Consider the following 12,800-nt stretch of genomic DNA (forward strand, 5'->3'; position numbering starts at 1 on the left):
CCACAATAAAAGTCCCTGCCATAAGTTTGCATGCCCAATCATACCATTATATTTGACAAAAAGAAATAATTTGTATATCAGTTTCCCTGTCAGGTTCTCAAGTTGCCAAATAACATGTGAAATTTCAGCAAGATAACTTTCTGAAATTTGAAACGAATAATCCAGGGAAATGTTTGTACAGAAGGTTTATATCTATAAGCATAATCAAACAGCTTATCCTAACGAACTGTAACTAAGGAGCGACCCGGCTCAATAGTAACCGAAACTCAAAAAAACGGAATTTTGATACTAATAGAGCCATCAAAAGAGTTGAATTTTTATGTTGATTTCAAATATACAAGTTTCATCAAATTTAGTCTTGCCTATCAAAAGTTACGAGCCTGAGAAAATTTGCCTTTTTTGAAAAATGTGGGAAAATATCCCTAACAGTCATATAATCTTAATAAAACTCACACCATCAGATTTAGCATATTAGAAAACCCTACTGTAGAGGTTTCAAGCTCTTATCTGCAAAAGTGTGGAATTCTGTATTTTCGCCAGAAGAAAGATCACGGATGCGTGTTTATTTATTTATTTTTTATTTGTTTGTTTTTTTTTCCCAGGGGAGATCATATCGACCCAATGGTCCTAGAATATCATGATTGGGCTCTTTCGAACGGAAATTAAAGTTCTAGCGCGCTTTTGAAGTGATAAAAAAATTGGAGGGCAGCTAGGCCTCATCCCACGGTCTTTTTTTCCCAAAGACACCCGGTAAAAATTTTGAGATAGCCATTATGTTCAGCATAGTCGAAAAATCTAATAATTATGTCTTTGAGGATGACTTAATGTCCCATAGTCCCCGGGGGAAAGGCTGCAAGCTATGAACTTTGCCCTTTGTTTGCACATAGTATCGGTTATTGAGATGTATACGGACATTTTCAGTGGGCATTTTTCTGGTGGGGTGGGTGGGTCAGGAGAGGGGGTTAAGCGGGAGGATCTTTCCATAATGGAATTTTTCGTGGGGAAGGGAATTTTCCGTGAAGGGGGCGCCGGATTTCCCAGCATTATGAAACAAACGATCAGAAATTAATTTTTAAAAAATAAAGTTTTTTCAACTAAAAGTTAAAACGAACAGAAATTATTACGTAGGCCTATATGAAGGGGTTTGCCTCCTCGTCAATGCCTCGCTCTTTCCGCTATAAGTTTTGCCGCTAATTTCAAAAGAGCTATTTATTCTAAACGGCCCTCGTGATTCAGGGATCATTCTTAAAGAATTAGAACAAAATTCGAACTCAAGTGTAAATTGCGAGGTATTGAGGAGGAGGAGAACCCCTCATATACCTAATAATTTTGTATGTTTTAAGTTTTACTGTTGCTCCTCGTTTTCAGTTGAAAGAAACGTGTTTTTTCCTATAAAAGTAAGACACCAAATGGAACAAGATTAATTTCCGCTCAAATTATTACAAGAAAAAGAAGATTGGTCTAGATCTCCTGGGAAACATGAAAGTCACTTACATTTTGACCAAACATTACAGTTACAAGGAAACTTTAATAGAAGGGGCTTTTGAGGTGTCCTCAAAACTAGGGCTGGCGACCATTAGAATTTTCCACTTTATGGAAAAGGCAAAAACCAAGTTTTTTCTGAAATATCTAGAAAATTCAAAAAATACAAGGAAGTAACTATTTTGTTGCTAGGATGACTGGAGACAAAAAAAATGTTTCTAAACAATAACTGTTATTCTTTGTTCTACTCTCAGCCAAAGTGGTAAAATGGCTGCTGTGATGCAAAAGGAATTACCCCATGTAATTTTTTATAAAAAAAGTAAAGAAAATAAACTTTATTAATGATAAACACTATTTTAGCTCGATTTCCAGCAAAATGAAAAAAAGCCTTGGTAGTAGGAAAGGCGTTATGTTACGAAACATAAATGTTATACGAGGGGTTATAGAATAAAACAGTTCGTGGTAACGAACTGTAGTAAGGAGCGATCCAGCTCAATAGTAACCAAAACTCTAAAAAATGGAATTTTGATACCAACAGTTACATCAAAAGCATTAAATTTTAATACTGATTTTAAATACATAAGTTTCATCAAGTTTAGTCTTACCCATCAAAAGTTACGAGCCTGAGAAAATTTTCATCATTTTGGAAAAAAAGGGGGGAACACCCCCTAGTGTCATACATTCTTAACGAAGATCACACCATCAGATTCAGCGTATCAGAGAACCCTATTATAGAAGTTTCAAGCTCCTATCTACAAAAATGTGGAATTTCGCATTTTTTGCCAGAAGACAGATCACGGATGTGTGTTTATTTGTTTTTTTTCCCCAGGGGTGATTTTATCGACTCAGTGGTCCTAGAAAGTCGCGAGAGGTCTCATTCTAATGGAAATTAAAAGTTCTAGTGCCCTTTTTAAGTGACCAAAAAATCGAAGGGCACATAGGCCCCCTCCAACGCTCATTTTCCCCCAAAGTCATCAGATCAAAATTCTGAGATAGCCATTGTATTCATCATAGTCGAAAAACCTAATAACTTTGTCTTTGGGTGCTACTTACTTCCCCACAGTCCCCGTGAGAGGGGCTGCAAGTTACAAACTTTGACCTGTGTTTACATATAGTAATGGTCATTGGGAAGTGTACAGGCGTTTTCTGGGGATATTTTTTGTTTGGTGGGGGGGAGAAGTTGGGGGGGGGGGTCACGTGGGAGGATCTTTCCATGGAGAAATTTTTTCAATGGAAAGAGAATTTCAATGAAGGGGGCGCAGGGTTTTCTAGCATTATTTAAAAAACAATGAAAAAATAAATGTGAAAAGTTTTTTTCAACTGAAGCATTAAAACTTAAAACAAACATAATTTATTACGTGTATGGGGGGCTTACCTCTTCGTAATACCTCGCTCTTTACGCTAAAGTATTTGTAGTAATTTCGACTATTTATTCTACGTCCTTTGTGATTCAGGGGTCATTCTTAAGGAATTGGGACAAAATTTAAGCTTTAGTTTAAAAAGTGAGGTATTGACGAGGGGGTTAACCCCCTCATATACGCAATAAAAACATACGAATATAGAAGTTCATTACGTAAGTTAATTGGTATGTTACGTATATTTTTTAATAATGAAAACGTTCGTAAAAAATTAAAAGGTCTAGTTGCCTTTTTAAGTAATCAAAAAAATGGTGGGCAACTAGGCCTTCTCCCTCCTCCTTTTTTCTCAAAATCTTCCGATTAAAACTATGAGAAAAACATTTATCAAAAAAAAAATTAATATGCAAATTTCGTTTTAACTATTTATGTGTGGAGAGCCAAGATCAAAACATGCATTAATTCAAAAACGTCCAGAAATTAAATAAAATAAACAAGTTTTTTTCAACCGAAAGTAAGAAGCGAGATTAAAACTTAATTCGAACAGAAATTACTCCGTATATGGAAGGGGCTTTTCCTCCTCAACGCCCCGCTCTTTACTCTAAAATTTGTTTACTGTTTTGTCAAGTAGAGTTAAGAGAAAGAGTCAAACTTTAGCGTAAAGAGCCTTGCCTTGAGGAGGAAAAGCCCCTTTCATATACGTAGTAATTTCTGTTCGTTTTAAGTGTTAATGTCACTCCTTACTTTCAGTTAAAAAAAAACTTTTTTTTTTAATATGCTATAGAATATAACATATATAGAAAGTTATAGAATGTTATGTTATGAAGATAACATACTGTTAGGACTCAACTACTAAAAGTTTTATTGGGTATTATTGATGAAAACCAATTGTAAACGCTTACAATTTTCTGTATCGAACGCGAGTATAGTGAAACAAGCATGAATATGGGCCAAAACCCGATTTTTGTGCAACCCGTATTATCTTAAACATTATTTCAGATGAAATATCTCTTTACTTTTAAACTAATAATCAAGGCTGCATCCAGGGCGGTTAGGGGGTTTGACTCCCTTCCTCCTAAATTTTTACTCGACTCGTGAAAAATATAACAAAATAAATATAAACCAATTGTTGATACGTTTTATAAAGTTTTTTTTTGTAACCCCTTCCTGCGAAAAAATCCTTTTGTTCAAAATTGATTGTTCAGGATTCAAAAATGAATTCATAGAATGTTTTGGCCATAACATAGAATGTTTTGGCCATAACAAGGAATGTTTTGACCATAGCATAGAATGTTATAGAGAATGTCATAGAATAGCTGAGGGAAATAAACTTTATAAATGGTAGCCGTGACAACATTATTCTTAGGACTACTCATAGCCAAATTATAAATGACAAAAATTTACACGATAACCCAAAATGGGGCTATCCTAAATAACATACATAAGATACATATAACATAAGTATGTTATATACATATACATAATACATATACATATACATATATCTTATACATATACATAAGATACATATACATAAGATACATATAAGATTGGAATAGCAGAAAAAAAAAACAACTACAAACAATGAACGCTGCTTTTTAACACCATTTTTGGACAAATAATAACCACCTAAAAAGTACATGGTGATACAAAAGGTTTTATATTGCACAAAAATTTTGTTTATAAGAGGTGGAAAAAACTAAGGAACATGCATTTCGTTTTATTATTATTTTTTAATAAAACAACAAGCCCAAGTTGTATCGGCAAAACAGGTGTATTTTAGAAATCAAAGATGTGATTCCAAATTAAGCACAAAAAACTGAGTTTTACAACCATCACTGGGAGTGAGGAATTAAAACAATTCATTTTGAAAAAAAAACTTTAGAAAAAATATATAGAGAACCAAGAAAGACACGATAATCCGGCCTGATCAATCCATGTAGTTTCTCTACTTTGCGGGGGTATACTATATAAGTTTTACAACACAATGTATCACAAAGTACCTTTTAAATGACTTCTGCCGAAAACCTGTCATGTTTGGCAATGGCATTGTTCGTGAATGAGGTAAGCAGTGTCTTTCCAGACAAAATTTCTTAAATATCTTAAAGGATATTGATCTTTAGTAGTCGAACTTGGTTAGTGGAACTTCCAGAGATTCCAAGGAATAGATATATCTGTGATGATTTTTTAAAGTACTACTTACATCGCTCTAGTCCTTTCTTTAAAATATCAAGAAGGGCTTTCTGGAAAGGGATTGTTTAAAAACAATTCCCTATTGGTTAAAAATCAGCTAGGCTCCTTTTTGATCAATTTGCGACATTTCTATTAGCACTTTGAATTTTTAAAATTCCAAGAAAGAAGTTTTTTGAAGAAAAGGAAAGAGCTGTATTAAAACCTAATACAAGAAAAAATAAATTAATTTTATTTTTATTATTTCTAATAAAATAATTTTAAATTTAATTAAATTAAAAAAAATAATTAATTAATTATTTTTTTAATTAATAATTATTTAATTAATTAATTAATTAATAATTAATTAATTAATTAATTAATTAATTAAATTAAAAATTTAAATTTAATTAATTTTATTATTAAATAATAAAAAAAATAAATTAATATATATTATAATACAACACATTATTATAATCCTACTTTAATTTTATTACTGTAATTACTATTAATGGAAAATTAATTCAAGCCTAGAACACACAGAAATTACTATGTACGAATTATTAAAACTCAAACAAACAAAATTAAAATGAATCATCAAATTCAGCGTAGACATCACACATAATGGATGAATGCCCAAATAGAAACTAAAAGTAATAATCAAATCAAACTTAAACGACTAGAAAATACTACAAATAAAAGTAGGACCAGCACTTATTTTTGGTATACCTATGGTAAACCTAGTTTACCCCCAGCCTAAGCCCTATAAAGGTTTGAGCGTCATTAGTACTTGATTGAAAACGTTTGAAAATAAAATGCCATTTTTCTAACGTTACAAGTCTGTGCGTTTTCCCAATATTTTTAGTTTAATTCACATTCTCTTGTTTTTTTCTACGTATAATTTTAAAGCCGGTCGAGAATTACCTATCTGTGAGGTAAAGGTAAAGGATACGGCATTAGACTTTACAGTCCGTACCGGCGCTGCTGATCTCCGTTTCTTGGCCCTTCAGTCTGGAAGTGCAATGGGGGGTTTGGGACCAGCCATCCTCTGCTTTCGCACACCCTTCCTGTTTACCTTCCCCAGATTTCTCCAGGTACCCATTTAGAGCTGGGTCGACTCTGGCTAAGCTTACAGAGTCACGCCACTGACCCCCGTCCCAAACTGAAGAATTGGGTACACTGGGATCTGTGTTCAGAACTAAATTGTATGATTCTTTTTTTTTCCCAATTGACCCAACACCTATTTTTTTTATATTATGTTTCCCCTTCGCCCAAAGATTTACGGCTGTACGCTTCAGACTGATAAAAATAAGTCATTTTGTCCATTTTTTACGTTTTTTTAAGGAATTGTTTTTGTTCTTTTTCGTCTATTGGGGACTTCTTTACCCAAGCACTTAAGAACGTAAGTTTTAAGCCATAACGACAATTTTTGATCCTTTTTTTTAACAAGAAAGTAAAAGCTAATTTATTTCTATTAAAAGAATCAGGGAAATTGAAGAGAATCAATTGCTCCAGATATTGGTCAAGGTGTTAAGGTTAAGGATTTATGCCAGGATTACGGTTGTTGAAATATGAAATATTTTGGAAATTAGGAGAAAAATGGCTCTTAATTCAGCAAGCTATGTATTCTTCTGTCTCTTCATTAACTGTCGTTGCCAATGACGTGGTCCTCTTTGTTTTAGTTTTTTTAATTATTTTGTTAAATGAAAAGGCAGTGATGTATAAGAATTAATTTGCTCTTCATTTTGTTTATATACTATGTAAAATTATTTTATTCATAAACAATTTATTCATTTGTTGCCCTTCTGTCCCTCTTCTTCTTAATTCTTTTTGATGGTTTTCGTTGAATTATATTCTGTGCATTTTTTTTTTACCTGTAAAACGATTTATGCAAGGATTCCGTTTGTTGAAATGTGAAATATATTGGAAATTCGGAGATAAATGGCTTTTAATTCAGCAAGCTACGTTTTCTTCTGTATTTTCTTTAACTATCGTTAAAAGATGAGGTCCTTTTTTTACCTTTTTTTTTTTATTTTGTTAAATGAAAAGGCAGTGACGTACAGTAAGTGATTTGCTCTTCATTTTGTTTTTATGCTATATAAAATTATTTTATTCATAAATAATTTATTCATTTGTTGCTCTTCATGTCCCTCTTCTTTTTGATGGTTTTCGTTGAATTGTATTCTGTGCATTTGTGTTTACCTATACCTACTATAATTCATTGTATTTGTTTTGTTTATGCTGGAATTACTTGTTTGTTATTGTTACAGACAGACCTACAAGCTTATTGACTGCCTATTTCTTTTGGATTTCATTTCGTAGCTTCTTTTTTAATTCAACTGGGCTGAACATGGGATCAGTGAATAAATAATAGAAATAGACAGCTCAATTTAAGTGTTTTCAAGTTGAAATTTTAGTTCTTCAAGAATCGTGGAAATAAAAAGTCCGCACAATTAGCCTTGCTCAATAGAAAAATAAAATATATATTTTTTTCTAAATGAGGAAAGCTTTAATAGGTCTAAATACGAACCAATCTGATTGTATGAAATAAAAAATTTGGAGCCAAATTGACAAATACCAAAATTTGGCAAATTAAAAAAACGCCATCTTCAAAATACATTTGGAAGAGGTTATCAGAATAGATTTAAATGAAATAAAGATTTCTTGGGAAGATGTAACGAGGGAAGCTTTGAATAGATTGACATGGAGAAGAAGCGTGAACAGCTGTTTTGGCCCCAGGGGGTTTTGTACTGTAGTGTGCTGTAAGCATTAGTAGCAGTTTGCAGTAGTATTGCAAATATTTTGATTGGAAACTCAACCCAAAGTCATTTTCAAAAAAAAATCTATCAAAGAGTTCGTGGCAACAAACTGTAAGTAAGGAGCGACCCGGCTCAACAGTAGCTGAAACTCTAAAAAACGGAATTTTGGTAACATTAGAGACATCAAAAGAATTGGATTCTTATGCTGATTTCAAATATATAAGTTTCATCAAGTCTTGTCTTAGCCATCAAAAGTTACGAGCCTGAGAAAAAATGCCTTATTTTGGAAATAGGAGAAAATAGCCCCTGAAAGTCATAGAATCTTAATGAAAATCACCCCTTCAGATTCAGCATATCAAAGAACCTTACTACAGAGATTTCAAGCTCCTATCCGCGAAAATGTGGAGCTTTGTATTTTTTGCCAGAAGAAAGATCACGGATGCGTCTTTATTTATTTGTGTGTTGTTTTTTTTTCGGGGATGATCGTATCGATCCAGTGGTATCCTAGAATATCGCGAAAGGGCTCATTTTTTTTTGACTTTTATTTACATAATAAACAAAAATATAAACTATTAAATATATAAATCACTACGCTAGGAAGAAAAAAATAAATTTGGCTAACGCGTAGCGAAAACTATAGGATACGATAGTAAAATATAATATGGTGACATAGAGAGCACCAACCCCATAAATAGTAACTAAATGAAAATTTTCTATCCCAACTCTCCAAAACTAGCTAATCAGATAAATCAGCATGGACACGTCTGGATTTAGATACAAGCTAATGTTATCTAAATCACATTGTGATTTGACCTTGACATAACGCATATCAGTCATAATTCTTAGCACATTTATGTCAATCGTTTTTGGAGCTTGTTAAAAGAAATATTTAGAAAAAGCGAAAATAGCAAGAAGTCAGTAAGGTATTGTACATCGAGGCAGTTTTGCGTTAATGGGTTAGTATGCGAATCCAAAAGCGTAAGGAATAGGACGATATTAGCACTTATTATGCATTTCAAAGACAAATAGGAGATTTACAGTTTCAATTAAATACTGGAAATGAAAATTAACAACTAAATGATTCCTGGAACGGATCCCCCTCTACCAAATTTCATGACCAAACTACAATCGATTTGACCTATCTAGTGATAGTACGAATATCATTATAAAAGCACGAAGTCTTATTTTGTTTTTCTGTGATTTCTTTTTGATTCAGGAAATTGTATTCGCTGCTTATCTACTTTCTTATTCTTCAATGACTCCATTTCTGTCCTACTTGCAGATGTAGAGGCTAGAGGGTGTATTCATGTCCACTTTTGAAAGTTTTAAAACAAGAGAATCTAATCTTGAACTGGTAGATTTCAGGAAGTAAAAGTACCTCACATATTGGGGGAAAGCTGACCTTAGGAAATGTAGCGAAACAGGAGGCATAGAACATTTTTTCAATTTTTCCATTAACTAGACTCATATTTTTACTTAATGATAAGGCTTCAAAGGCAGTATTTTTGGAAAAATATTAATTTGGAACATACTATGAAGTGTAATGGACCCATATTTGTCTCGTTTTATTTATGTTTAAAACGAGCATGGATTAATAAAAAAAAATTATTGCCTCAAAGCAAATTTGAACGAGCAACAGTTTTAAAGGTACTTAATAAATTATAGTTTTTTGGTTACGAATTATTGGCGGCAACTGCCCCCTTGCCCCCTCCCTTCAACGATACCACTGCATATAGGGGCAATTTTAGTAAGGGTAGTGAATTATCCGGAGGAGTTTTCCATGGGAAGAATCATCCATTGGAAATTTTCCACGGGGGGAATTTTCTGCGGGAGGAGAAATTTTCCGAAAGAGGGATTTTCCACAGGGGGAAATTTTCTGGAGAGACGCCTAGCGCCAGTTTACAGAGTTTTGTGGTAATAAATTATATAATTATTATCGTCATCGAACGGAAGAGTAAAATACAGAAATTATCAAGAGGGTCAAAACAAAAATCTACTTTTTGTCAATTATTTAAATCTAATTTATAAAAACTGAATTTTGCAACATTGTTAATCTCACACTCCAGTTAATCAATTTTGATAGTTCTATTAATGTTTCTTTCAAAGAGTGAATTTTTAATTGCAAAGCTACTATTTCACATTACCATATAAATAATCTCATTTTTTTAATGAAATTCTTATTGCATACGATGTTTGGCATCTAAAGAGGGTGGTTAGAGCTGGTTTCCCCCTATAACTTTTCAATACCCCCTTAAAATTCCCCAAAAGTTTCAAGCTATTACCCTTAATACCTAATTTCCTGAAAATGTCAACTTGACACTCTGAGCCTTTTTATAGATCTTTTATGCCTCCCCTCTTTTCTAATAACAAACCTTATATAAAAACAATGAACAACTCGCATAAATTACAGGCCTTGTCCCGTACTTTAGAAAACATGCTTATTCCAATTTGACGACCTTTGTGTTCCGGAAGTTGTTTAAAAAAATTAAAAAAAAAGTCAAACTTTAGCTTGAAGAGGAGGGGTTTTGGTGAGAGCAAACCTCCTCATATGCGGAGTAATTTCTGTTCGTTTTAACATTGTTTTGCTTTTGGTGTTCCTTACTTTTAGTTTTAATATCGCTCCCTATTTTGCAGTTGAAAAGACTTCTCCTTTTTTATTTGATTTCTGATCGTTTTTAAATCATGTCTTGCTATCACCAAAATGTGATGTGGGCTACCAGCCTTATAAGTATCCGATTTCTGGCTGTTGCGCTGTATATATATATATATATATATATATATATATATATATATATATATATATATATATATATATATATATATATATATATATATATATATATATATATATATATATATATATATATATATATATATATATATATATATATATATATATATAAATAATTATAAACTGATTTGTCGAGTCCTGATTTTTTTTGCGTTTCTGGTTAAGGAATGTATTTTCTGTGTCTTTCTACAAAATTTGTTGAACAATATTTTCGTTGAACAAGTTCTTGATAATATTTTTACTACGAATGTTGTGTGAACGGAGAGGCGCATTATTGCTCAGATGGATGGGAATTCTGCGTGACTTTTGATCTTCTACGAGGCTGAAGATTCTCAACCTCTACAATAGGGTTCTGTGATGTTTAAATACATTGTATGTACGTGCTTGAATAAATTGAAACATTACACATGAATAGGAAAAGAGAAATATTAACATTTAAAATCGCTGAAAACGACGTTCCTGGTAATACATGACGGCCATGTGGATTTATGTCATCCATTAAATAATGTCTTGTATTTATTTTTACAGAAACAAGCATTATTAGTAAGACAGCTAGAAGAGGAGTTGAGGCTCCGAACCCTCCAGGGACCAAGCGTAGAAGTTAGACAACAGATGGAGTCACTTTATGCAGAAAATGAACATTTGACGCGAGAAGTTGCCATTTTACGTGATACGGTCAAAGTAAGATTTACAATCAAAGTTTATCTTTGACTGCTTGAATTAGAACAAGTTTTGTAACCAATAATAATTGTGATTAAGATATGATCTAATCTGTGTGTTTGTGGTGCACTAAAATAAGATCAATTATCCTCTTAAAATTAAAATAAGATAGATAGAGAATTCTGGAGACAGGGGCGGATCCAGGATTTTCTTTAGGGAGGGGGGCATAATAGGTTACTTCAATAAACTTGCGAACAGAGAAATACCTGAAATTTAAAGGGAACCTCTACAAATATGAGTCGTAGGTAGGTACGTTCTGAGACCATACTGGCTATGCATGACGTATGAAAACAAAGAAAGGAAATAATAAATGAAAAGAGAAAAACAAATAGGTGAAAAACGAGGATTAGCAAAATATGAAAAACATGCAAATATTTCGACAAGGACATCCGCCAAGTCGTCCTCAGTGCTCAAAAAAATAATAAGAAAGTGGAAAAAGAAAACAAAAAAAGAAACAACAACAAAATCTAACCTTCTTAATTGTACTGTACGAGAGGAAAAAAGAAACTGTATTTAACAACAAAAACCAACTTGAAATCAATGAAAGACAAGTTACAAATTAGACTGAATAAGTATCCTTTGCCTTGCATCAGATTTTAACTGTTTACAATTTCGGTTTTCATTAGATATGTTGGCAGGTTGTCTTAAATTAGACTGGGCGAAAATATTCATAGAGTCTTTTAATATTAAATTGTTATAAATTGGCCTTAAGGAAATATCTCCCGTGTCTCTATTTATAGCTAAATTTCTATTTATATGTTTTTTTTTATCTCAATTGCCTCTTTAAAAGATTATGGTAGGCCATTTACGGTAGATATTAAAGTTGCCTCTTCAAAAAGGACTAAATGGTCAGGATTTTCGTATATATGCTGGGCTAGAGCTGAATCTAAGTTGTCATTTTTATTTTCCAATCTCAGGGACTTATCTATTGAAATTTTGTGTTCATGCAATCGTTCCCCTACGTTTTTCGTTTTAATCGTTTCGAAACATTTTTAATTTAGCGAAAACTCGACTATCAGAAAAATTTTCAAAACTCGAGTTTCATCACGTTCAACAAACACGGATTTTCCTTCCTAGATTTTGTCCTGGCTCTCCTTTGGAAAATCTATCCTCCAATGTTTTCACACCCAAGGAGCTAAGTATTCTATCAAAAGGACCAATGGCTCAGACACACGTAAATATATCAGAAATTATTACGAGTGTGGAGTCTGGTATTTTTAGCTCTCATGGTGAAATTGAAAATCCTGACCTACTAAGAGGAGAAATAGTAAAGAATATTCTTGATTATAAGCCGTCATGGTCGCTTACAACTCAATCAAAGGAAGAAATTAAAATCCTCCAAAATTTGAGAAAAGATAAAATTACAGTAATTACAAGAGCGGACAAAGGAAACACAACTAATCACCCCTCAAATGCACAGAAAATTTTACCCAAAAGGTTGTTCAGCCCCAAGATTTTATGGTCTACCCAAACTTCATAAGATGGATACTCCGTCACGTCCTATTGTAGCATGTTATAGTTCTC

General features: G+C 32.7%; 1 protein-coding gene and 1 long non-coding RNA gene across 3 annotated transcripts in view; one reads left to right on the forward strand and one right to left on the reverse strand.

The window, feature by feature from the left end:
* LOC136041027 (uncharacterized) overlaps positions 1-12,800 on the forward strand; it is a 251,653-nt gene that overhangs the window by 37,692 nt on the left and 201,161 nt on the right. For both annotated transcript variants that reach the window (XM_065725549.1, XM_065725547.1), the window contains exon 2: positions 11,085-11,237. In XM_065725549.1, coding sequence (XP_065581621.1) covers positions 11,085-11,237 — 153 coding nt within the window. The remainder of the gene's footprint in view (positions 1-11,084; positions 11,238-12,800) is intronic.
* The window catches only part of LOC136041029 (uncharacterized), a 40,162-nt gene that overhangs the window by 15,081 nt on the left and 12,281 nt on the right, over positions 1-12,800 (reverse strand). The window lies entirely within an intron of this gene.

This window comes from Artemia franciscana, chromosome 21, assembly GCF_032884065.1.
Source record: "Artemia franciscana chromosome 21, ASM3288406v1, whole genome shotgun sequence".
Lineage (NCBI taxonomy): Eukaryota > Metazoa > Arthropoda > Branchiopoda > Anostraca > Artemiidae > Artemia > Artemia franciscana.